Source organism: Numenius arquata, chromosome 1 (assembly GCF_964106895.1).
Source record: "Numenius arquata chromosome 1, bNumArq3.hap1.1, whole genome shotgun sequence".
Classification (NCBI taxonomy): Eukaryota; Metazoa; Chordata; class Aves; order Charadriiformes; family Scolopacidae; genus Numenius; species Numenius arquata.
Genome location: NC_133576.1, coordinates 130361160 through 130388860, shown reverse-complemented (window position 1 = coordinate 130388860; position 27701 = coordinate 130361160). Strand labels below are relative to the sequence as shown.

At 42.0% G+C, this 27701-nt stretch overlaps 1 protein-coding gene across 2 annotated transcripts in view; it reads left to right on the top strand.

Moving 5' to 3' along the window:
- The window catches only part of FAT3 (FAT atypical cadherin 3), a 334054-nt gene that overhangs the window by 302613 nt on the left and 3740 nt on the right, over window positions 1-27701 (top strand). Inside the window, exons 19-25 of one of the 2 annotated variants that reach the window (XM_074152928.1) lie at window positions 489-623; window positions 1653-1810; window positions 9300-9768; window positions 19478-19631; window positions 20917-21572; window positions 23715-23828; window positions 27477-27536. In XM_074152928.1, the coding sequence (XP_074009029.1) occupies window positions 489-623; window positions 1653-1810; window positions 9300-9768; window positions 19478-19631; window positions 20917-21572; window positions 23715-23828; window positions 27477-27536 (1746 nt within the window). The remainder of the gene's footprint in view (window positions 1-488; window positions 624-1652; window positions 1811-9299; window positions 9769-19477; window positions 19632-20916; window positions 21573-23714; window positions 23829-27476; window positions 27537-27701) is intronic. The other variant, XM_074152937.1, reaches the window with a different exon arrangement.

Below are 27701 nucleotides of genomic sequence, written 5' to 3'. Positions count from 1 at the left end.
TGCAGTATGAGGATGAAAAGTCCAGCTGTCACTCCATAGCCCAGGAATGGCTTTTTCTTATTTTGTCTCCTAGGGAACTCCACCTCCTTAAATTTGCTTCTCGTGGGTGTGCTGGGGCAAAAGGAGTGTGTAGTTTCAAGTCATTTGTTTTCTCGTATCTCTAAATTTGCTGTGCAGCAGGCTTTGTGAGAAAATGATTGGCCTGAGAGTCTAAACACCAATTATAAACCAGTTACTGCTCATAATAGTTGGGTTTTTTAATACATTGCCCTGGGTTTTAGAGAAGCCTTTGAAGAAGAACCATAATGGTTTTGCTACATACTTGTCCAAAGGACATCTCTTCCATGAAGGGTTTTTTGTTGTTGTTGTTATTTGACCATTTTTTGCTTGTACTGAAGTGTTAGATCAATAATTGTCTTTCATTACTCTCATATTGCTGAAGATCATGCTTTAAACTGTATCCCTGACAGTATTTTGATGTATTGCAGGAGAACGCTGCCCTGGGTCTAATGATCCCTGCCTGGAGAAGCCGTGTCCAGGGGACATGCAGTGTGTGGGGTATGAAGCTAACCGGAGACCATTCATCTGCCAGTGCCCACCGGGAAAGCTTGGTGAATGCTCAGGTGCATGTCACAGCAGTAAAGGGGGATATACTTGAACAACAAAGTGCTTTCATTCTCGTTTTGTGGGTAGAGGTGCCACTGAAGTCATTAGAAGATGTACTGCTTAACGCTTCTCAGCTCTGGCAGTTGGCACATCTGTTTATAAGCCCTGTAAAATGTGGGACTGTATGAAAAAAACAGGCTGTGGGACTGTATGAAGACCATGATCCAGTTTCCACTGGGAAATTCCCACTGACTTGGTTGAATCCCAGATCAGTAAAACAGGCTGCTGAGAAAACAAGACTTTTCCTAGAGACTGTTATGCCAGATGTTTTCCTGCCATGGGCAAAGCTCTATAATTAACTCTTCTGCTTATGATTTAGATTACCAAAATTCCAGTCTTTATTAATGAGAACACGGCACCATCCCAAGAAGAAACTTTGAGAACATTTTTTAGTTCTCTCCAGTTGTGTTGTTCCCTGGGATACAAAGAGCCTGGTGGAAAGCTGGTGAAGTGGAGCTTTCCATGGAGTTCAATGAATCCAGGGCTGCAAGGCAGAGGACATCTGCTATTTCCCTGGTGACAACACAGCAGATACTGAGCTGTATCACTGTGGTCCTGGGCAGTGGTTGCAGGGAGCTCATTGCAAGGGTTTGGCTGGCATCTGCCCATGCTTAACTTTATACCCATAACTCAGCTGCCTGATGTACACGCATGGTCATCTTTGACACCCTCTGTTATCAGTGAGGCAACATAGGTGCCTCCAGGGGTGTACAACCTTAAAAGTGCTGAATACTTGGAGAAACCTCTCTTTTTTATAAGTATGGAGAAAAAGAGCTTTCCTCCACCCCCTGAAAAATAATTTTCCCCAAAAATACAATATGTTTTTGTAGTAGGTGCCAGCTTTTTTTCCCATCGAAGTTGGGTTTTATTTATTTCTTCCCAGGCATTCTCATTAGCTCTATAAATTCTTTAATTAACTTGACAGTTGAGGAATTATTTCATGTGTCATTAAAAGAATATGTGTCTTTTCAAAATTATTATTTCAGGCCACACTTCCCTTAGCTTTGCTGGGAATAGCTACATTAAATACCGTGTTTCTGAAAATAGCAAGAAGGAGGAATTCAAGTTGGCTCTCCGACTGCGAACCCTGCAAAGCAATGGTATTATAATGTACACCAGAGCGAATCCCTGTATAATTCTCAAGGTAATTATAATAACTTATCTTTTCCACAGTTGTTTTTCTTGATTATATGTTTTCTGCTGGCTCTTGATTTGGGGAATGCTGTTCTCATTTCAGCTGTAGATTGAGAAGATGAAGTCTGATCTGTTTCATGCTAACAGGGAAAAACAACAATTTCTACAATGGCAGCAAGAACAACAATCAGAAAAGCAGCTTGTTAGTGGTACTTTACTTGGAAAATGCTCCATTGGGTGCTGTTCATTATAAGAACATTATGCATATCTGCATGCAGGAGCCAATCTGCACGAGATGTAAGATTTGGCCATTTATATGACCATACAGTCAAAACGATGCATGCTGAAATAGCTATTCTCCCCCTGTGTCCGTGCCTGTGGTTAGAGGATATGCCCTCACTGCTGTCAAGTTAATTCCAGAAACCAACGGCTTAGAACGTGTCTCCTACTGAATGTGAAGATTTCTTCACTCTGTAAATTAAGATTATCTGTTGAGAGAGGCATGAGGTAGCTGGAGATTGATATCCAATCAATATTTAATTGATAAGCTCTCCATGAATTTTCGTTCTTTGTTGGGTTTCCATGGAATGGCTAATATCTGCTGGAGGGAAAGGGAGTGCTAGGCTTATCCAAGAGCCTGCACATATAGTATTTCTGCTAGAGCCTCTAAGGTACAAAATGAAGACATTGACTTTTGTCCCAGCAGTGGGAGAGATGGCACAGAGCCTTTTGTGTCTGTATTTGCAATCTTTAGAGTTCTTTTGGCTGAATGCTTAGGTAATGTTAAAATGGTTAGATGAGTTATTAATGGGCAACAAACAATTTTATAGCTGTTAGACTGAAATATTTCATGTGCAGGAGTACTGTCTGTCATTCACTGGGGACTCTCAGCATCTTTCAGATTTGTACAAGACAATTAAGCTCTGCTTTGAGACACGTAGAAATGCACAGTTTGAACTTTTCAGTACACTTTTTGTTCAAAAAATTCAAAACAGAACTGCAGGCTTGAAGACCTTCTTTGAAGTCTTCATGGTAGTTGCTCTTAGCGTGTATCAGTAGGGAATGTTTGCAATTTTGTAGTTCTGAAAGATGCTTGGGAAAAAAAAAATGGCCCTGGTGAAAGATGCCACTTGAAAGCAATAGGAGATGATACAGAGGCAGATTGAAATGGAGTTAGAATGATGATAGGAGAACTTCTTTTTTTTAGAGTTTAGTGTATAGGTCTATTGTGATTAAGGAGTCCAGCAGGTCAGGGTGTGGACAACTGAGTGGATATTCTCCAGTTGAAGCTGAGAAATTTTGCCACCAAACAAGAAAAATTCATGTGATTACAAAAACTAAGAAAGAGACCCCCTCATTGCAGTCATTTGGGTTGAGATTTTACTTGTGGGGTAGGATTTAACGTGTTTTCAGTCACCACTTCACACAATCACCTAACCATTTTGCTTTGAAAACTACTGCTAGGAAAAATAATACTTGAAGGAGCAGTGACAAGGCCTGAGGCTACTCTGCTCCGATCTCAGACGCCAGCCTCCAGGTCATGCTTCTTTTTGCTTCCTATCTCTAAGAAAGGATTTCCAGCTATGAACCCATCTGGTGCAGCACTTAGTAGAGAGCTTCAGATGCAGCTTCTGCCTCACGTGTCCAATGAGACATCCAGAGTCATGTATGGATGCAAGGGTTCCACTTTCTTCCATGCACTGAGCATGGGAATTGCCTTCTCAGAGCCTCATGCTTGGCTTTTAGGTAGGGCAGGATTTGCTGGTTTAGTGGGTACGTCCTTTTCCCAGGTCTGGTCCTTGGCTTCTGTAAGCATGGAATTTAAAGGCAAGTAAAGCATTATATTCAGTATGGTTTTTGGAGAAATGGCATCACTTAAAAATCAGGAATTGCTAGAGTTTTATTTGTGAAGATCATTTAGCAGAGGCACATCAGACTAAGGTCTCAGAAAAGTGCTCTATGGCAGGCAAATGGCATTGTGCTCAAGGGATGTAGCCATAGCAGGTCTCTTCGGGGATGGCAGCTGACTCATGAACTGCACTTTGGGGATCCCTAACTCAGATGCTTTCAAGCAAGTTACCCTTAGACTTTATAAGTGTAAGTTTTTTTTTCATTTGTAAACCAGAGGTAAGGCCTTTTTAGTTGGTTTGTGGTTCTTTTTTTAACCAGGTATGTATGGTGTGAGATAGAGAAGCACTCAGAAATGAGACCATTAAGTAGATTAATTAGAGGTCTATAAATGTGAAGTTGTTATCATTTGAGCATTGCTTTCAATTAAATTAAACATGAGGAGAAGCTTTCCAAATAGAGGATAAAGGATGGGATCCTGTGCTCTTTTGAGCACTCTGGCATCACTCCAGCAAAGCACTTAATCACTTGCTTAACTTCCTGTATTTGAAGGCAATTGGAACTACTCACATACCTTAATTTAAGCATGTACTTAAGTATCTGCCGGATTAGCACCAGAGGGCCCAGCACCATCACTGAGCTCCAAACAAAGGCAGAGGTGGAAGAAATTTAGAGCCATCACATAGTACGAGCCCATGGGAGAACAGGCAGAAAACACCACCACTGTTGGGGCATACAGTGGCATTGATTTTTTTGAAGCAAGTCTCCCCCATTGCAGTCTATTTCAAAATTAATGCTACAATATGGTTTTCTGTGTTTAAATGACCAGCTTAATTTTGGGAGCTCATACATTTGTGATAACTCCAGGGATAGAAATATTTCATAATCATAACGCGGTGTCCTTCTTAGATGAATAGTAAATTCCACAGAGCAAACTGCTTGTCCGCTACTTTGCTGAAAGCCTACCAGTTACACTGTGTTGGTACAATATAATAAGGGTATTATTTATTCAGCTGTTTCTAATAAAGCAGCTCATCCATCGATTTTGAGTGGTTGGCCATTTTTTTCGTTGTGTGCTCTTGCTTTTAAGACAATTGGAGTAAAATGAGATGCAGGTCGATGGCTTTTTTTTTTCCTCCGAAAAGATTATGTGTGCCAAAAACAGTATGACCATTTCCTTTTTCCTATGTAGTATCTATCTGTGAAAAGTAAGATTTAACAATTTTAAGCATTGTGAGGCCATTGCAGAAGAGCACGCCATAATTTATTTCTTTTTGTTTTCAAGGAATGCAATGGAGAATCAACTTGGTTTTTGAAATTTAAAGGATTAAACATAGGTAAAGAAAGACTTTCCCATCGTGTCAGAAATATAGGTGTTAAATGGTAAAAGGCAAGCATATGCTCTTCAATCCAAGCAGTTAACGTGTAACTTTGCATGGTTTAGCTAAGTGTATATTATACATTTTAATGCATTACTGCTACATGGCTTATGCTGGATGAGACTGAAGCTTGGATATGATCCCAGTTATGGCTAGAGTTGAAACGAGTAATATTTTAATTAAATATACCGTTTTACACAAACGAACCTGAAATGTAATTCGGCTAACGAAATATTTCCCCAGATAGATTAGTAGGCAGCATGCTGCATCCATGGTGTGTGACTGCAGATGGACTGTGTGAGCCTAAGGTGGTCTCAGAAGAACCATTTGATCATTTTATTACCTATGTTGATACACAAATATGGATGTTAGCCAAACATCTTAGCCAGGCTAATATTCTAATATAATTTACAATATGTGTTTGGCTCCATTTTGCTCACTGAATGAAACTGTTGAAATGTAACAGATTGCATCAGCTTTTGGAGCCTGGTCTGTTCTTTGTACTTTTTTGCCCATTTCATACAGGTGAGGGATGTTGTGTCGGTGAGAGCGTACACGTTTAAGTATGCATTAACCTCACTGTCCTAGTAGTTATAATGAGAGATAGTGTGACTAAACCTAGAAAGCTCTGAGAGGTGAAAGCCTGGTGGGAATTTTCTGCCCAGCTAGGGCAAAGCAATGTCTCTCTGCTTTCTTCTTGGTGCCGAGGGTCTCTGCTGGCGCTGGGGGTGGCACTGGCGAGGGCTTGCAGAGTTTGCACCTCTCTGCTGTGAGCTGGAGTGACTCAAGCTCTCTGCTGTGTCACATCACATACATGGAGAAAAAAGCAGTGCCACACATTCCATCCTGAACTGAGAGTCTGATGCTACCAACCCTCAATCAGACCAGTCATTCTACTGAGATTATTGTCTGGATAATTGCTGAGCCCAGACAACAGCATTGGTCTTTCATTGGACTTCCATACTATTTGCTTGAATGTACCTCATTTAGTAAGAAATTAACTTGAAGTTCAGCTTCTCTTGGTACCAAGGTCCAGATTATAATCAAAGAAGCCTGTTTGAGGATTGAACAGTATCCCTTACATCACTGTGATTAAGAGGAATCATGGGAACACCAGAGATTAATTGCTGAATCAAAGATGCACGGTTGAATTCTCCGTGCTTAGGAGCGGAGACACTGTTTTGCCTCATTGAGTGGAGGACCCTTCTCCTCCCTGCAAGGCCAGCCTAGCTGCTCAATAGGCAGGACGGGAGCCCTTGCAGCCCCTACTCCTCATGGGCTGTTCCGGCTCTTCCTCCTCCTCCTGGAGGCATGGGGCCATCAGGGGACAAATATTTCCTCCCTGCCCCGCTACAGCAAGGCCTGTGACCATCTGATTAATGAAAATATTTTTACGGTCCCATTGCTAGGGGTATCTGGGCATGTCACAGACTTTAATGTATGTATCCGTAAAGCAGTGGTGTGAGGTAGGGAAATGACGTTATCCCTCTTTTACTGATGGAGACCTGAAACTAATGACTTGCTTGAGATCCCAGAGGAAGAGTGTTGCAGACTGTGGATTCCCATGCATATCTATCATATCTTAGGTTAGCAGTGTAAGTGTTGGACCATCCTTTCCATCTTTCACTCTAGCCTAAGGTGGAGGTTACTAGTGCTTTTTTAATAAAAGGAAGGAAACGTAGCCTTTCAGACAATATATATTTACTGTGTATGTCAGATATCTGCTGGTAAAAAGAAATAAAAGTGGATGAGAAAGATGTATAAAACATATTTTAATGGCAAATCTTTTAGATCATCGTTTCCTGTACACAAATGGTGTAATATTTATCCCAGGTGCTCATATGTGGTGTTGTATTTATAAAGATAATTGGAAAAGCATGTTCTGTGAGTAAGGGTAATAGACATGCAGGCAGTAGGTCCTTCGGGGTATAAGTAGTCTTAGGGGAGGTATATGTATATTATACACAATCAGTAGAACAGTTTCTATAGGAAAAAGCCTTTTTGAATAAGAAGCAAGTTAACTGCTTATCCGACGATGGCTGTTTTTCAAAGTATAATATGTTGGCATGTATTTTTCCGTTTGATTTGTATTCCTATTGAGCCAGACCACACTTTCAGGGTTTGTGGGCTATTTTGTTGCACAGGGAGAAAAGAAACTATTCCTCCATCTCTGGAGAGAAACCAGCTCAGTTTATCAGAGCATCTTGTTTACTGAGATTCCCCTGAGCAGATGCTTTAATAAGACCAATTTCAATCTACAGAAATAGTTTACAGCTGAGTTTTGAGTCCTGCACGAAAAGATTTTTTAATGAAAAATGATCCAGATTTATTTTTCTATACATGCATTAGCCTTTTTTGATTGAGCTGTAGGACTACAAGCAACATCCATCCCTCAAGCATGTTGTATTACAATCATAGATCTCATTTCCTCTCAAGTTTCATTACATCCCACAGGTCAAGGACTTCAAAATAGCCAGCTGCCCATAGCAGGAGCTAACTCTTGCTATTCTGGCTCCTTCTACACCTCTCATGCTTTGCAGAGTAAGTAGATAGCTGGCATTTACAGGGAGCTTGTCATGCTTATCTCCATGTCCACCCCATCCGAGTGATTGCAGACTGGTGGAGTGGTGTGGTTTACACCCTGACTGCCTGGTATGACTTGGCCTGAGGTTACAGCCCAGTTCAAATTCAGCTAGTCAAGAGACTGAGGTCTGGAAAGGAGAAGGAAGTCCAGAGAGGATCAGAACTCAAGATTTTACCCTTAGCTTTTCTCCAGGTAATTTTGTAAAACTCCAAGAACACTAAAATGCTGATAATGCCACAACAGCACAGTCTGCTCCTGTAGATTAACAGTATCCCATTTACCTTCAAGCCACATGAGAGCCTGGCAGAGAAGAGTTTGAGCACCAGTTGAGACACGTGCCAAGGGATGTCTCTAGCTAAGCCCGTTTAAAATGAGTTTTCATGCCAGAAATGGTAAAGAAAAAAAAAAATGGCCAAAGACAGATGGACACAACGCAGCATCACATCTGCATTAGCCATGCCAGTTTAGTGGGGCCACCAAAGCTCTGGGGGGTCCTTGCGTTGACAGCTATGACAGCTCTGCTTTGCTGGAGGAGGGCAGTGGGGCTGTGTTACAGATAAACCAGTGAGAGTACAACGTGTGCTGCAGGGAAGGATGAAAAAGGACACAGTGCCTGAACTTTTCAGGGGGATAAATAATGGGACAGAACTGTCTTGAGATGGGATTTGCAGAAATAAATACTTCCTAGAGCATGACATAAAGGTAAAATAATTGCGAGAGCTTTTGGAGAGCTTGAATCCAATTAATGTGTCATAAGAAATTATTTCCAACCTTGTCAGCCATTTTAAACCTATCTGCCATCTGTTAAAGAAACCTAAAATCTTTGGGTAAACTGCTAATCAGGAAAGCAGCACTCCATACCTATTCCCTCACTCTGCACTTTGCCTGCCCCAGCAGGCTGGCATAGATTTTCCCTTTATGAGGACTTCAGATGGGTCAGAGGCAGGAAGGAGAGTGAGAAATCCTAACAATTCCTCTAAAGCCATGAAACCAGCATAAATATCAGGAAAGGAAGAAAAGTAGGGGCTGTCCTGTGTCATCCATGAGGTGTACACAGAGCAGGTTGTGTAGCATCCTCGGAAAATAATTGACTTCTGGTCAACCAGGATCTTACTCTTGTACTTAGAGAAACTGAACTTACGATACTTAGGGACAAATCCACACCTCGCTGAGATGCTCCAAAAGGTTAGAGAGGCACAGGGTGTGTGCGTGAGCAGAGCACCTGACATCCCCAGCTGAAAGCAGTGGCCGTTGACTTTGCCACAGGCCTCTCTCAGACACTCGGAGGTGATCCCTTGCCCTCACTGTCCTTTTGGTAGCGTCAGCCACCGGGAGCAGCATCGCAGCACACGGGTGGATGGCAGGACTTGCCAGGAGAGACACAACTGCTCAGCAGCAGAGGCAGGAGCGGAATGTGGGTCCTCCAGTTCATGCCCTGTTCAGTGAGACACATCATTATCCCAGTCCTTGCCCGTGTTTTGCATCTATATTTTTCCTGTTTGTTTGTTTTTTTTTTTTTTTTATGATAAAGGTGCAGTTTTTTGCTATTTTAATGTCATGTAAGAAAGCAGCTTTAATACTGTATGGAGACTATCTAGAAGTCCTCTGTGTTTCCGGATTGCCTATGAGAGCGTATTACAAGACGGGTGCGTGCCTGAAGCGCTTTGATTTCTGTTTTCCTCCCACAGATTGTCGATGGCAAGCTGTGGTTCCAGTTGGACTGTGGAAGTGGCCCGGGAATCCTGGGAATTTCTGGCAGGGCCGTTAATGATGGAAGCTGGCATTCGGTCTTCCTGGAGCTGAATCGCAATTTCACGAGCTTGTCCCTGGACGACAGCTATGTGGAGCGCCGCAAAGCCCCTCTCTATTTCCAGACCCTCAGCACAGATAGCTCCGTCTACTTCGGCGCCCAGGTCCAAGTGGATAACGTCCGCAGCCTGACTGACAAGAGAACGACGCAGGTCTTGAGCGGCTTTCAGGGCTGCCTGGATTCAGTCGTCCTAAATAACAACGAGCTGCCGCTCCAAAACAAGCGCAGCAGCTTTGCAGAAGTGGTTGGCCTGACCGAACTAAAGCTTGGCTGTGTCCTCTACCCCGACGCCTGCGAGAGGCATCCCTGCCAGAACGGCGGCACCTGTACCAGCGTGCCATCTGGTGGTAAATATTTTGCATTACTTTATTACTTCCCCCCCCCCGTTTTCCTCTATAATTTATTGCCAGAGATGGTTTTATGCAGCAACATGCTTGAAAAAATCTCATGAACTCTATAAAACTCTGATAGGTATTGCAAATTGTGTAAAAGCTGTTTGCTCTATAAATAACGGTGAAATGGTGCCCCTTCTCATTGCATTAGTGTTCCAGGAGGAAATTGATTTATTGGCTGTTAGGATAATCCTATTTCTATAGAAACCAATAGAATTACAATTACTGTAATGCTCAGCTGGATTTTTCAGGATCCATTTACAGCATCGAGAGCTGTACACAAAGATGGTGATTTCAAATGTCCATCACAGATGCAATGGCACTGTTGCCTTTCTCTGTTTCTGAAGCTGTCACAAATAATTACCGAGCTGTCCACAAACACCTTGGTCCTTTTGCAAGTGAGTAATTTGATTATATGTCTGCATGGAAAATAGCGAGTCCGCCCCATTATAAACCTCCCAGAAGTGTATTTTACAGCTTCCTCGGAGGCCTGAGTGCTTCAAGGTCTAAGTAATATTATCCAAAGTTTATAGGGCATTGATTTAAACTGTGCTCGTGTTGGAGTTTCCTATCCAGTGGTTATATGGTGGCTTGTGTGATTTGGTGCCAGTGACTTACTACCCAGTAATGCAGCGCACAAGTTGCCAGACCATAAGAACAGTCAGCATCTTAGCAGGAAAAAGGCAAATGGAATACGTGTAGGACCTTTCCTCTAGGGCTGTTCTCTTTCTCTCGTGTACGGGTTTCCCTTCCAGTTCCCCATATTGTATTAGCAGGCAGCATTGCTCACCTTTTCTGGCAGACTAAAACTTCATCCTAAAAGGAGGAAGCTCAACAGAGAGGTTTTCTGCAAGTGCAGAGTTTTCCATCCACTTATTGTCAGTGGTTTTGGTCATGGTTCCCTAGGGAAGTTGCCACTAAACTCTTTTTTTATGGAGCATTTAACCACCATCCAGGGCTTTCTGCTTTAATGTGTCCATGCTGTTCCCTTGCACCCATAATTGTTATTTCTGTTTTTCACTGCTTTAAGCCTTGTTCTTATATTTCCTTTCTGACCCACCTCTCCCACATAGATTTTTTTGAACTTTAGGAACTTCCTAACCTTGAGAACCATTTAGTTTTCAAGGCTGAAATCTGCTGAGACCTGAGCAAAACTGACTGTCAGACCGAAGATTCTAATTTGGATAAGCCTGCCCATATAGAGTAAGCCCTGGCAATGTGAATTTTCTGGTGCTGAGATATCTCGGCTGGCATCTCCTCTGGATCCTTGGCTTTGATTCAGCCACCTCCCATGACCGGGCAAAGGGTGCATCAGGGATGCTGTTGGCTTTGCTCTCCATGGAACGAGATGGGAGGACAGCTGGGAGGAATGAAGCACAGCACCAGCAAGCCAGGGTGTGATGTGCAGCACGAGGACAAATGTTGCTGCATGTGTGTGTTGTTAAGGCTCTTTATTTACCAAAGGGAAAGAAAGAAAATGAGCGCTGAACAACAAGGGCTAAATAAAATCATTCTGAGGCAGAAGGATGCTGAAGCCTCTGAGAGAATTGCTAAGCAAGATTATTTAAACCCCTAGGAAATACGGCTGTAATATGTACATGAACATAACATGGCTCTGATTCAGACTCCATACGTAACAAATGAGGTTAACCATTCGCCTCGCATCCTAGGAAGCATGAGAACAGCTCCTTCTATTGATTTTATTTTAGTCTATTTACAGTATTGCTCAGCAATCTCGTGATGAGTAAATTGAAACCTTTCTAACAAAACGCTTTATAGTAATTCTTTTTTTCCCAGTGCCATGTGCATGCCAATTCAAACTGAGGGGAGACGTGGGGTGGGGGGAGAAACAGGCGGCGCTGAAGATTGGACCCATTTTATTACTGGAATGGCACGCACCGTTTTCATGTCAACATAATTCGCTGCTGGAAAGCAGTCACAGAACTGATTTAACTTGCCTGCGTTCCTGCCTCGGCGAGGGGGCACGTGCCCTGCGGGGATGTTTCGGCTGCCTGCCGTTAAAAAATCTGTTTGCTGTTTTTACTGCCTCAGCAGTGTATGTAAATAAAGGATTGTTATAAAGCCATAATTCCAGCGCAATGGGCCCTGACTGTACGTCAGGGGCTCTGCAGCCCAGCCCACAAGGAGAAGGCACGGGCATTTTAGTTTCCACCAGGCAAAGCGATTCTGTTGTTAGTGTCCTCCATATGCAAAAAGGCCACGTAATTAAATTCCATAGGCTGGAGAGACCAACAGCATTGCAAATGCTAGTTGCGGAGCCACAAATTGCAACGTGCATTTAAGAATCGCCAGACGTTATATTCACTGACATAGATGTTAGCAGCTGACTTTCATTTAAAATAGAAAAATGCGTAATAACTCTTCATTTTTTTATCTTAGGAAAGATGAGCAGCTTTTTCTTTTTTTGGTGGGGTGAAGCATTCAAAAATATACCGTGCAAAGGTCTTTTTCCCAATCCCAGGTCATTCAGTAGCATCAGGATCTCTTGACTAACATTTTCTATGATATTATCCTCCTGTTAAAGTTTCTGGAGAATAATGTTCCTTTTCTCAAGCAGAGAGTATTTGGCATAATTATAGGATTTGTTTTAATAAATAAATCCTCTAATTTGAATTTTACAGAGCAGATTTCATATACTGTTAACATCCTTTTTCTTACAAAAAACCCTACTGTGCTTTACAAGGAAATTAGGAGAGAGAAAAAGAAAGCTCAGATTTATAGCTAACTTTAAAAGAAAACAGTCAAGCAAAGGTTACCCAACATTATAACATGAAAGAGTTGCTGGCTACATGCCAGAATTCAAAGGGGCCACATCTAATTTACATATAATTTGCATAAATTGATCATCTAAAACACAAACCTCCATAATAGTATTCCTGTTCTGAGATCTTCCTTTCAATAGAAATGCTTACTGCCCTGTTCACCATCCATAAAAAACTGCCTCTGATTACCTTCCACCTCATCCTGCGGGTATGGGAATAGGGTGATATTACGGCCCTGTTCTGGGAATTGCTAAAGCGATGCTTAGTATGCACCAGAAGTGTGTCCATGCTGATGCTGTTAGGGTTCGTATGGGTACATTCACAGCAACTTCGAAGTGCCTGGCTGAGGGACAGGGCTCTGCATGGGCAGCACAGAGCTGGGGACTGATGGCAAAGGTGTTGGCCTGAAAGGAGAGTCAGCACAGGGCTGTTTGACCCGTGCTGGCTCTTTCTGTTGGACCTCCCTGCATATTAAACAGGAGGACAAGGTGTGAATCATAGGATCATAGAATTGCCTAGGTTGGAAAGGACCTTTAAGATCATTGAGTCCAACCATCAAGCTAGCACTGCCAAAACCACCACTAAACCATGTTACTAAGCACCACGTCTACCCATCTTTTAAATACCTCCAGCAATGGCAATTACACCACTTCCCTGGGCAGCCTGTTCCAGTGTTTGATAACCCTTTTGGTGAAGAAATTTCTCCTAATATCCAATGTAAACCTCCCCTGGCATAACTTGAGGCCATTTCCTCTTGTCCTGAAGAAGAATCTTAGCCTGCAGGAGGATGTATGGGTAGCTCAGATGCTCTGAGGCATCACTGAGAAATCTCTCTTTCAAAGTCTGCCTTCTGGGCCAGCAGAAAGCAACCATGACCATAACAAACCTCTGCTTGCACTTATGTGTTCCCACGGGTCCAAATCAAGTCCCATGGCAGCAGTGTATGCCCAGCATTGTCGGTGGTTAAAGGGAAGGCATTGTGTGTTCAAGGACCCCGCGGGGAGATCCCATGCATGCTTAAAAAGGGCTGGGAAAGGGGGATGAGCACTCACCAGGTCTGACAGCTCAGGAGAATCCTAGCAGAAAGAGCTATATACAGCTTTAGGATCATTTTCTTGGAGACACTGGAAACCACAGCCCTGATGTATAGGCCACATTCTTCCAGACTTTTCAGTCCCTACCCATAAGTATGGGTCAGTAAAACTATTTTTAAAGAAAGTTGTGAGCGTTTTGAACCCTGACAAACATGACTTTCAGAAACAGCTTGGCTCTGCGGACTGAAGTTTCCCAAGAAAATTTAACCAAGTGTTTAAAGTGTGGTTAAGCTATAAGCTGCTGAATATGAGGTCTTAAAATGGGAAATGTCACACAACCTTAATAATAGAGTGGCGTTAGCAGGTCTGCCAATAGTAAATGCATGTTTATCTGCATGAATAACAACATGAGCAATCACAGCAATAGAAAGCTTTACTGTAATCAAATCCGAACACTGCGCCAAGCTTTTCAACCACAGAGAGAAACCTCGTGCTTGTAAAGCCTGCAATTATAAGTATATTTACTTCCTTTTAATTTGATCGGCCCTATATACATCTGGCTTTGATTGAAGTACATAGCTTACATGAGTACGCAGTTTTATTTGAACATGAAGCATTTGAGCAGAAATATCTACTGAGTCAAGGACTGTGGGCAGACTGTGAGGACAGAGAGTCGTTGCTTTCCCCTCTCCTCATTTTTTCATCTTTTCTCTTTTCCTTTTATTTTTATGAACAGTTAAAATCTAAAAAAGGTAAAAAATGCAACCGGGCACCTAGGTGGTGGTTTAAATACATGTTCTTAAGCATGTTGGCAACATTAACACATGGGTGGTTTTCAGCATTAGGTAATTCATAAGAATGACAATAGGGAAAAATGGGTGTATTAATACCATAGTCATGAACTGACCTGGTCATACTTATGTTCTCAGTCTTGCTTTTCCACACACACAAACAAACCAGCATGCTGTAACGTGAGCATATCAAATGCACGACAGTTAATTTTTAAAAGCTTTTTAGAAATTTTGGGGGTTTTAGTCTTTTTTATAGCTATGCTTTTAGACATCTGGATTTAAATTCCCACTTTCAAATCACATGCACACCAATCCTTTCATAGAAAGCACTGGTTTAACAAAGACTGAGGTTGATTTTCATCTCAACTAGTGGCAAGAGGCAATCATCTGTTTGAAGACAGATAATTTAGATCTGAAGTGGCAGGAATATGTATGGCTGAAGAACACACGGTTCTTGAAGGCCTGTTAGGTCTACAAACATACCAAAATGCAAATTGTATTTGGACCTGGGAGAAATCCTCTTCACCTTCAGTTCCTCTCATCAGTTAATGTGCCGTAAGCTGCTATGTGAGTAGGGCCAGGGGCAGGCCTGTTTCTGGACATCGAGTTTGTCAGGTCAGGCTGCACAGCAGGGAAAGAAACTACATGGGGAGATCAAAGGCAAAAGCCAAAGCACGTAACAGATAAAAGCCAGCTCCTCTTGCATGTGATAGATAGAAACAGGAGCATACACATGTTCAGAAAAAGAATTGGCAGCAGTTTGGAGCATCCTCTTTAATAAAGCCAAGTAAACCTGAGGAGAGACAGACATTCAGATGCTCAGGCTGGGAACACTACCAACGGAGATGTTCGCTGCATAACAGCGTCCCATCTGCTGATGGCACCGTGCCTGCCTTTTGCCACTGTCTCTGCTTGTTAAGTGCCAAGCAAACATAGGTATAGGCAGGAAATCTGTGTGGTGTCCTTGCTTACAGCATGTTCCTCTTTGGTAAGGTCTGGGCTGAAAAATCCCTTTTCCTCTGGACAGGGACATGCCAACAAGGAGGAAGAGAAGCTGTTAGAGTCAAAGTGAGAAGTTGAGACTCACCTACATAGGGGAGACTCAGATTAGTGGAGGAGCATGAAAGAAGCCCCCCTATAAAAACAACCAGAAAGCCCAAGACTGTGTGTAGGCAGGAGAGGGATATGTCTACATAAATGTTTTAGATCATGAATGAGCTTTGATACGTATCTTCTGATCATCCCCTCTCACTATGATTCCTGTTGTGGAGAAGTGAGGTATCGAAGGGCAGGACCAGGCTTCCCTGTGGATGCTGCTGGGCTGGAAGACTTGCACCAGGAATGCAACTAACGTGATCTGAAATGTGTGCACTGAGGGTTCTGGGTCCTCAGCAGCAACTGGTTTGCTCCACAGACCCACTGCCGTTGCTCTGCAGGGCTTGCTAATGTAGGTATAACCTAAAAGGTCCATGTTGTTGCTCAAAGTTTGTTGTTGCTCTTGGGTCAGCTGTTGCAGCACATGCTGAGGGTGCTGTGGTCCCACCCCAGCAGCATTGCAGATGTGTTTGCCAGAACTTTCTGTCTTTTCCCACTGTTTCCCTCTGAAGCAACACAGTGGTGACGTCACAAAATTTGCTGCCTTGGAGAACGCAGATCAACATTTTCCAGCATCAGTGTGCAAAATGGAATACTTGTATCTCTTGGAGGGAACTCAGATGGACTGTATGATCTTAAATGTTGATGAATTTCCAAGACTTCCAGTGCCTTCATTGTGAACAGGATCAAGCCCTAAACTGCCTGAAAGGGTTTTTACATCCCCTGCTGAGAGGACAGGGTGCTTAGCCTTTTCTTCAGCTCTATTGTCCTCGGATGTGGGAAGTTTCCTTATTATTCTTGTGCTAAACAGGTGGGAAGAAATGCATGATACATTACCAGGATATTAAATTAAAAGCGTAATAAAAATTCGTTGTTAGACCCTAGGTGCACTCCTGACCAAAAGGGTTTTCTTTACAGTTGCACCTTGTCCACGGCCATGTGGCTACAGTGTGCAGTAGCGGGCAGAATTGCAGCCTCTGCTGAGAGGTTTGGAAAAGCATAAACGGTCTGGCAAGTCCGCTGGCCGAAGCGATATATGCTGTGTACTGAGCCATCGTATAAGCTCTCCACTTCCCTACTCCATGAAATTCAACATATGCTTTGCTGTGTTGGAGACCTCCCGGGTGAACGCTCTGCAGCTCCGAGCATGTGTGTCACAGGAAAGTCCTCTGTCTTTTGCCAGTGGCTCAGAGTTGGCAGGTGTATGGCAGGGCTTCCAATGGGAGGAAAAGCAGTGATAAATATCTTGGTTTATTGCCTTTTTTTATTTCTAACTTTGATCCCTGGATTTAGAATCTATGCTGAATACTTCAGTCTTCTAATATCTGACTGTGTTCCACCATCATTAAATCAAATTCAGTCAAAAACATAGGGTTTCAGAAGCAGACTTTATATTTTGGTCTTGTTCATATGTTGCCCAATAGAGCTCTGACCCATCTGGAGCATTCAGTTTTATCTCCTCTTAGTATAAAATGTTAATTGAAGTTAGTGCATCTTTAATATAAGCAATAGGCAATAATAATAGTGAATAAATCCATGTTCCTTTTTTACTTGGTGGTAAAAGGATTATTTTTTTTTATCAAAACAATATTTCTTCAGTTTTCTGCAGTGAATAAATGTAACACAATATGTTACAGACTGAGAACCCAGAACTTAATCAGCTGAAACAAACACAAGATGTGAAAAGAAAGTGATTCAAAGGCTTTGTTTTACAAATGATTGACAACTAGTAACTTAGGTACATAAAGTTGGTTTTTAAAGTCACTTTAAAAGTTATGTAGGTTTAAAATACCAGATAACAAATAGAAGAATATATCTATTCTCCTATTATGTAAGGCAACAGATTTGTTTATGAATAAAATGTTTTATATTTGAATTGAACATTTTCATTTCACTTCGATCATAAAAAATATATAAAACATTACTGTAAATTTTTGAACTATAGATGTCACTGTTCAGTCATAAAACGAAGTACTGAAACAGCCTTATTTATTCATGCTGTGATTTCTACTTACAGTATTTCTAGATCAGCTACTTTGCCAAGTAACAATAAATCTTCCGTAGGGATGCTATCAAAATGCAACACCTGGTGCAGTCGCAGTTTGGGAATTCTTCAGACCCAGATCTCTACAGGTCCAGAAAGTTGCTCACATTGTCTGAGTGAGATATGCTTATAGACACCAAAAAAATAATCCCATCTTGCTGATGCTGACCAAAATGCTAGGAATCCCCAAAGCTGAATCATTTCTCTTCTGAACTCTGCAACCTTGAAAACAGCGGTGCTCCTCTCTCCCTTCTTCTAGCAGGACAAAGAAACAGCATGATATTTGAGTATCTATTTCATTTATCTTCAATTAAATAGGATTGGACTCTTGACTGAATACGCCAGCAAGTCTGGTTCCAAGTTTGTTCTCTAAAGCCTGTCCTCAAGAAAGAATTCAGAGTAACTGACCAAGGTGAATTGAACCGGATAGGACATAGAAAATGTGGGTTTTGCCTCATGCCTCCACTGGGCTTTTCCATAGTGTTTCCATGAAATTCTTTTCCTTGTAACTATGCTGGAAATTCCTGCCTTGTTTCCTAGATCAGTGGCTTTTAAGATATGTTTGGTTTTTTTTTTTTTTCAGATGTATAGATATAGAAAGTTTTTAAAAATACGTTTTAGAAGCTCACCATTAAGGGATGATATTTCAGCTACATCAGCTTGATGTCCAGTAATCTTGACACTGAACTGAGTTGCACTCAACCCTTTCAGCTCTAACTCCAGCAGTATTAATGGCAGGAAGGTTCCTTGTTCCAGTTGCTTAATATGCTATATCCAGTAAACACGTGAACCCCATAACTGGAGCCTGAACCTTGCCTACACATCTGTTTGGGGCAACTGGATTGTGTAAGTAGTTTTTTTAAAAATCAGCCAAAGTTTTTTACAGATGTCCAGGAAAATTTTGCTAGTTCAACAACTCTAGTCTAGGAGTCTTTCCATCCCAGAGACTGCCTCCATATTCCTTGCTCTTTTCAAGTGAAAAAGCACTCAGATTTCAATATCCAGTTCACAACACAGAGAGATGCACTGCCTCACTGAATTTCTTTGTGACCTTAAATAAAGTTTTTATTAATAGCATTGTACCATACAAAATCACACGGAAAGGGGAAAAAAAAAAAAAGAGATTTGCCATTTGATACTTAGCAGAGTGAACTGATGGGTTTAAAAACTTTTTTTTTATTCCAATGTTACTCCTCTGTTGGCAAGAAACATGGAAGTAGGACTTTGATCCCCTACAGGATCCCCCTCCACTTGATTGGAGTTATGTCTGATGTAATGCAGCCAGGGATTAATCAATCTCTTAATAGCACACGCTGCACATAATCAGTTTAGGGCTGGCGTTGCCCAGGTCAGCTGGTATTATGAAGGTTATTGTTCATGCCTGGGTGATGCGCTTTATGGAAGTGGTAAGTATCACTATCACGTGTTTTATTACTGTCACATCCCTCCTGTGTCATCCTTGTGAAAGGCAGATGTGGAAAAGCTCTCAGCTCAGGTATTTGTTCTTCAGTGAAACCCCTAAAGGACTGTGGGTTGCCACTAACAGGAAATATGGTCTGAATTTTCAAACATATTGGGAGATTCACCCCTGATCTAGAATATTTCTTGTGACCAGAGTTGTTCATGGATGACATTTATTCTTACCTGAATCACGATGATCAGGATGGTCTGGGCTGCATAGTGATTCCTCTGGTCCCTGGTTGTAGACATGAGCCTTAATTGTCCAGACATCCATAAACAAACTCGACTGGTGTTAGTGTGGACCACTCAGCCATACCCGAATGAATATAAACATCCCCTTTCCTCCATAGTACTATATGGGTTTTTTGGAGTAAGGTAGTCAAATGGATCCCTTTTCCTCCTGACCTGTAGAGTGATAGGCTTCTGATTTATTTCTCTGTCCCCCTCACCTCCTAGGCTACCAGTGCAATTGCCTCTCCCAGTTTACAGGAAGGAATTGTGAGTCGGAGATCACAGCCTGCTTCCCAAACCCCTGCCGGAACGGAGGTTCGTGCGATCCCATCGGCAACGCTTTCATCTGCAACTGCAAAAATGGCCTGACAGGAGTAACGTAAGTGACCCTCTCCAGGTGGGCCACAGGAGATTTTCAGTTCACTGATGGTGGGCTTTTTGATCAGGCATTTTGTACCCAAAAGCTATGATTCACCTAGCAAAAAATAACCCAAAACTTAGTTTCAAGTCTAAGATAATGACAGGTGATAAATGCATGAGGCTTCCATGTTCAGAAATGCTTTTCTGAACTTGGCCTCCTAAATTATTGTTTCAGTATGTTACCTCCAGACAGTTTTCACTCAGATATGCACACCTAAATGTTAGAGGCTTTTTGAGCAATCCCATAAAGCCTGTGGAAGCTGCTATGTAATCATTTTTTTTTTAAATGAATCAATTATTTAGTCACCTTAGCGCTGGCGCGAAAGCCAAATTTATTGCATTCATTTTAATGGGCACAAACTGGAACACAGGAAATTCCATCTCAACATGAGGAAAAACTTCTTTCCTTTGAGGGTGCCAGAGCACTGGAACAGGCTCCCCGGAGAGGTGGTGGAGTCTCCTTCTCTGGAGACACTAAAAATCCACCTGGATGCGTTCCAAACCAGCCTGCACTGGGTAGACCTGCTCTGGCAGGGGGGTTGGACTAGATGATCTCCAGGGGTCCCTTCTAACCCCTGCCATTCTGTGATTCTGTGATTTTTTAAAATCCCAACCTTGATCATGTATCTGGTGTAGAAACAGAAAATCCCCTGACCTTCCTATCAACATGCTTTTTTTTCTAATACAGTTTGTGTACTGTTTGTACTTTTTGTTCTGCCTTTTTTTTTGACTCATCTCTTTTTTCCATTTCTCCTCCCTCTTTGTAAGGTTCCCCCTGCTTCTCTAATATTTGCTCATTTTATCTCCAGCCCTAAATAATTTTACACAGTATATCCTCCTCTTCTCTTAAATAAGTACTTTGATTTTTTTACTGTATTTTTTTTCAACTATTTTCTCCTTGAATCCTCCTAATATTTTGTGTTGAATCCCATGGGATGGTCCCAAAACAATATAAAAAGTCTGAGATTCTTTATTACATTCAGTGAGCTTCATTAGAGTCAAGGAGCCTTTTCCTATCATGCTTTAAACTTTTTGATCCTTCTTGATGTTTCCATTATATTATCTTAAAAATCTGTGGAATAGATGTAGAAAAAATTAAATACTAGTAAATAATATGATAATAATATCATTTGCCAAGAACTAGCAAGGTGTTAACTGTAATGTACCACTTTGACGAGATAAGTCATCATGAGTTGTTTACTAGGTGTTCTCCAGACTCCAGAATCTCCTTTTATTCTTTTAAGGTGTGAAGAAGATATCAATGAGTGTGAAAGAGAGGAATGTGAAAATGGTGGCTCCTGTGTCAACATATTTGGTTCATTTCTGTGTAACTGCACCCCTGGCTACGTGGGGCAATACTGTGGTCTTCGCCCTGTGGTGGTTCCCAATATACAAGCTGGGCATTCATACGTCGGCAAGGAGGAGCTGATAGGAATAGCCGTGGTCCTGTTTGTCATATTTGTGTTGATCGTCCTCTTTATCATCTTTCGTAAGAAAGTATTCAGGAAGAATTATTCCCGCAACAACATCACACTTGTACAGGATCCAGCCACTGCTGCCCTGCTCAACAAGAGCAACGGCATCCAGTTCAAGAACATCAGGAACAGTGGAGACACCAGAAATATCTACCAAGAGGTTGGGCCTCCACAGGTCCCGGTGAGGCCAATGGCCTATACCCCGTGCTTCCAGAGTGACTCAAGGAATAATCTGGACAAGATAGTGGATGGGCTTGGCGTGGAGCACCAGGAGATGACCACGTTTCATCCCGAGTCCCCTCGAATACTGACGGCCAGGCGGGGGGTGGTGGTGTGCAGCGTAGCTCCAAACTTGCCCGCTGTGTCTCCCTGTCGCTCCGACTGCGACTCCATCAGGAAGAGCACATGGGATGCTGGGACGGAAAGTAAGTACCGCTGCCTGCTGGTCTCACTCTTCCCTGCCGTAGGTAAGGGCTGCCTTCAGAGTGCAGCAGGAACAGTGGCACAGGTACTTTTAATGCTCCAACCTCATACACTTACAATTGTTACATTTCTCCAAGAAGTTATTTGGTTTAATTTTGAAAGGTTATAATTAAACTAGGCGTACAAGACCTCTACTTCTATGCGTTAAGTATGACTAAACGCGTTTATTTCTCTTGTTCAGAAGGCACATATGAGTAAGCGCTCTGAGTGTTTGTTCTTCTAGTGCTACAATGCAATCATCTTTCTATTGGAAAAAATAATTTGGGGCAGAATTCTCAAATACAAACTCTGCTAGGTTTGGGCAGTTTGTCTCCCAAGGGAGTAAAAACATTTAAACCTTCTGCAAGAAGCAATCGTGTTTTGCAACAGGGACAAATGAACTAATATTCTCTACTTCCAGTGTCTATGAAATGGAGCAGAAAATTATGCGCTACTTATAGGATCACCTTTTCAGTCCATTGCACTCCCATCTGCATTCAGTATCAGAGTGATCACAAAATTTCTGATCCCCACGCTTACCCTGTTTGTGCTCTGATGGTTTCTCACCTGGTAACACAGTGCCCCCTCCATTCCTGAACAAGTTGCTGGACATGCAGCAAACTTCACATATTCTGCAATAGCAGGAAATACCAGTTTGCTGAGACAGAGTTACAGCCCTATGTTGTCTATCCTTGCAAGCCAGAACACATCATATGGACTGGGAGATGTTTGCTTTAACTTACGGGGTTTTTTTATGATGTTTTCTCTTTTCAGTCATTTTCCCTACTGCATCTTCAACCCTACTGCAACACAGCCATAACCAAAACTGTCAAACAAAACTCCATGATCCAGAAACTTCCATACTCCTGTAGTTTTAGGCAATAGGAACTGAGGGAAAGAGAGAGGAATCTGACACTGCCTCATACCTGTGCTCTGACCTGCACATTTTCATCTAAGGCAGCACATTGGCTAAGGTCATCTAGTGAAAAACAGGAATTAATTTTCATTTCTTTGGGTTGTATTTCACAGTTATGTTGTGGTTGACCTGTTAAACCATTAAATATAGTTTTGCTGATTGAAAGCATCAGCACACCAGCCCCCATACATGCTCTGTTCTGTATTTCATTGGGTGTTTCTGCCGCAGACACTGCTGGTATCTGTATGAATTTCCGCACAGCGTGAGGCCACGCCATGGAGACGGACCTCAGCTGTCAAGGAGTGGGAAGCAGTGCAGCTTCGTTACTGCAGCACTCGCTCCGTCTACTACCTACCCTGCTTCTCAGCAGGAGCAAATCAGCCTTTACTGTATGGAGGTGCCTCATGCTGGGTAGAAATATCTACAGCTAGCAGGTGGAGAGCTGTACTTTCGTGTTTGCAGCACCTGAGCTTCTTCATTTGTAATTAGCTCAGGTATCTATATCAGTGCTTACCACAGAGGATAACTTTTTGTGTTCCTTATTATCACTCATATAATGTATAGATGAATGTGTTTATTCATGTGTGTTTAGTTACATGAGAATTTATACCATAGGCTGCAGTTACATTTCTAAACTGTGTAAGAGTTGTCAAGACTAAATGTCCCTGATGAAAAGCAATGTAATCTATTACATGTCAGTGGTGGAGCCATTAAAACCTGATCCAAGGGCCACTGATATGAATTAAAAGATGCACAATAACTTTATTGAGCATTGAATGAGCCTTTAATGAGGCTCTCATATTAGGAAATTAACAGTAAAGATAAATGTAACTGTAATCTCTTGTATAAGATGTTTATACCACATTTTTAAGTCATCATTTTCTCTGCTGCTGAGACTACATGTCATCTAAAAAGCAATACCAAATACAGATGTTTCTTACTTGATTACAGTGGTGTCTGCCACTTGAAAGACTCTTTGGGCTTCAAACACTTCAAAAGTCTAGCTATTTTCCATCAGTTGCCTTCTTGACCAATAGGTCATTTCCTCTATCTGAAGGAAATAATTTTATTCTGACAAAAATAATAGAAGGCTACTTGTTGGCAAAATTTAAATGGCTCTGTGGTATAAATAGACAAATGTACATACCTAGAGAGTACCATTTTTGCTTTGTTTTTGCTGTCAATGAAGGTAAAGGTGTTGATGACGCTGAAGAAGTGACCTGTTTTGCAGGAAGTAATAAAGGCAGCAATTCCGAAGTACAGTCCCTCAGCTCCTTCCAGTCTGATTCCGGTGATGATAATGGTAAGAAATGGTTTTATCATTATTATGCCAGGGACAAAACTATTTAAATCCCTTTCTAATATTATTTAAAACATTTAGGTGACGTCTAGAAAACCCTTTAATGGTGCTAGAAGTCAGAAAGTCCTGGGTTCAAACCCTCACTTTGTGTCCATTTAAATTCTAGGAACATAATTAAAATTTTAATGCTTGGAGCTGTTGTATCAGTACAAAGCTTTACAGTGAATTAGAGGTGGGATACAGAAGAGTCATGTTGCCAAGATAAAAGTTGACTCATAGGTTGCAAGTGAAACTTTCATGTTTCATCAGTCAAATTAAAGGGAATTTGTGTGCCATTTGCCAGGTCTCGTTCATGGTCCCTACAAAACTGCTGGTGCTCAGCAGCAGCAGTGAGCAGATGAGCCAGTCCCTGGTGGCTTGGCCTCTCCCTGGCAATCACAGCTCAGCGAACAATAGAGCACCATTAAATCCTTGCTCAGTGCATGTTCGTTGCCCGCTGTCATGTCCTACATCATTATCTCAGCGGGTGACATGGGCAGAGTCATACGCAGCCTGAGAGAGGCCTACAAACTCAGAGCAAACCTTTGTTCCTACAGCCCATGTATGTTGAGTGGTGGGTCTGAGAAAAGGCAAGATGCTTCTGCCAGTGAGGGACGATGGATGTCAGGGAAGCCTCATTCAGATACGCAGAAAAAGATTAGCACAAAGAAATCGCACTTAGTTTCCTCAGCCACCAGTTAATGAACTGTCTGGAGACTCAGTTCCTCAGTCATGTCATGCAGCTCTTCCCTGGGTACTCCTAAATGTTGGAAAACGCACTTAAAGAGAAGTGCACTTGCAGTTCCTTTTGGCTCAACTGTGGCTGAAGCGTCGTGAGTATTTTTGTCAATCTTCTCAATGCTTTTCTGCCCCTGTGCCCCCCAAAAAATGTTCAGTGTTTTTTTGAATAATTATTAGAATTATGATTATTTTAATAATACATATTCATATTATAATTACCTTTAGAATAATTATTCAGGTGGTCATTTATTGTACGTGATTACTTTTTATATCTTCCAAATTCTAATTAGGCTTTTCTAGCATCTGATTCTGCCCCCATCTAAAGCAGTGACACAGTACCCACTGGAGCTGGACTGGACCTTCTGTGCCCACTCATTTTATGTGAAAGCTGTATTTAAAATACAGCCTTTAGAGATAACAGTTCTAGTTCAGGGTCTAAACAAATCCATATCTCCAGGGAGAATTAGGGAGGAAACTTAAATCATCTGAGTCATTTTGCAGAGGTCAACACAAGACTGCACACTTTGGTTTTCTTGCAGCTGCAGGAAGGGTTTGCAGTGAAAGAGCTTAAAATATAAATACAGGCATAAGTAAGCATATACACGCTCATATACATGTACATAGGGGCTAATGGATATCCCTTTTGAAGCCATATATCCATCCACTTCCTGTCATTCTAATTCTTTGTGCTTCACATCGCCGCAGAGGTTAAAAGGTTGTCAGTGGAACCTCAACAGAAGCAATTCAGCATCCATGCTCTTTGGGGGGAGAGGACGGGCTGCTCCTTCTCTAAAGTCCTTCCCCCAACGCGAGAGTGATGCTGCTGGGTGCTGCCATGGCTAGCAGTGGGGACAGACTTGTGTCACACTGCTGTACAAAGGACTGTGCCAACACTGTCTTGAGAGACTGGTTAATCACTTCCAACTGGGGAAACCTGTTTTGCACCTGAGAAGCACTGGGAGGCATCCCGCTGAAGGTGTGAACAGCCCTGTGCTGTTCAGTTTGTATCAGGCACAGGCAGCCCCCACTCACCCTCTCCAGGGTGCCTGGAGCCTTCTCTTGCTGGATCCAGTAGGGGCTGTCTCACTGTGCAAATTCCTTTTGGGAGTGATTTTGAGCCTACTTTTATTTTTTAAATCTTATTTGTACTGCATTTAAATTGCTCAGCTCCCCTAGTCTTGCTGCAAGTAGTTAGCAGTATTTTTTGTGACGAAAAATAAAAACATTTTATTAACCACAAATTAAAAAAAAAAAAAGTTGCCCACTTTCAGCAATAATATTTTGAGAAGCCACTTCAAAGGCAAGGTACAAGTTTCCATGATAAGCTATTTTGAATGGAGAGGAATGTGACAAATGTGTATTTTTAGGCTACTGTTTCACTGCAGACCAATGGCTGGTTGTGCTGGGAAGTCCAAGGAATTGCTGTTGATGACACAAATTTTCTACCCACAAGCAATGCTGGATTTGGGTATTGCCTTGTGCTGAGCTGCCTGGGGAAGCTTCCTCCCTTCCATGAACATGCTCTGCTCAGTTTCCAGCACAACCAGCCATTGGTCTGCAGTGAAGACTCTGCTGGCACTGATTTTTGATCTTCTTCCTGTTATGGTTTATGGCTGCCCTCCACCTCTTTTCCCACAGACACAGCAGCTAATTACATGGAGTCACTTATTTTTCCATAATGTTTATTATGTATTAGACAATACAAGTCTCCCTTGTACAATTACCAATGCTGTTGATGGCACAGATGTGCTCAACGTAGACATAGAACATGGTTTATTTGGTTTATCAAGGCTCTTTTTGCCAAGCCTTCACAAAGACTGAGGAAATTGGATTACATCCTTGATCCCATGCACAAAATCTAACAAAGATGTCAAAATACTCAACATATATTTAAATGGCACTATTACAGTTAATAGGTTTCTTGTGACCTCTAAGTCTATTGGCTGTATGAAACAAAAAAGTATGTCTTGCCCAACATTTCTGGTCCCCTTCTTAGCCTGCTCCAAAGCAATTGGTATTCTCATAATTAAAGACAAAGGAAAAGGGACAGATCCAGTACCCACTGAATCAGAGCTTTCCCTCTGGTTTTGGTGGGTTTTATTTCAAGTCCTCAAAGGCAGGGGTGTTAGTTGGTCCAAAATGCAGATCATCTAGAGGACCACACATTGTAGGCCTGTTGGACTCCATGTGAAACAATTGCACAGTCTATATTAATTATTTCAAGGGAAAAGTACATTTTCGTAAAACACCTGCAGAGAACACACAAAACATTTGTGAAAATATTCTGTCAAACACAGATCCAAATTTGAACCAGACCTGCTTGGATGTGTCCTCCTAATTACAGCAGCACTGCTTAACGTCCCAGAGGTATTACACAGCAGAGCACAAATGGTAAATAAGTAAAACATTCCTCTTAGGAAATAGATTGAGCTTAGCGCCATTTCAGATGGTGTGAGGGTCTAAAAGATAATGATCCCTTAGAGCACATGGCACCGTCTCTGGAGACCTCTAAGCAAGAATGGATTAGAAATTAGTGTCAGGTAGACAAGATACTGCTGTGGTTAATTGAATCAGCTGGCCAGTCTGCTTGAATTTATGAGGTGATACACATCATCCCATATGCCTTTCTGGAAATGCTGGTTTGGAATTTATCACCATTGTGAAAATGTATGGAATTATCTGAAATTAAATGTCCTGCAACCCACTGCATAAATCATGCATTCGTTGGCAGCCTTTTTTTTTTTTTTTTTTCCAATGTCAGTTCTGTCTGTTTGAGACAATTTATTGTGGTAACATATGATGTGTGTTTTAAATACTAACATGAAGCTGTCCTTCCCCTCCCTTTATTTTCTGCTTTCCCTCCCCTGCAAGCTTCCATAGTGACTGTCATACAGCTTGTCAACAATGTAGTTGACACTATAGAAAATGAAGGTATTTAATTTTTTTTCTTTCTTGTTATGCAACAATGCTTCCTGTTTTCATTGTGAAACATTCCAGCAGAGCCTCACTAATCTACACTGACCAGCAAACCCATGGAGGGGATGGGGATTTGCAGATCAGCATGTTCACCAGCAAACAGGAAAACACCAGAGTGAT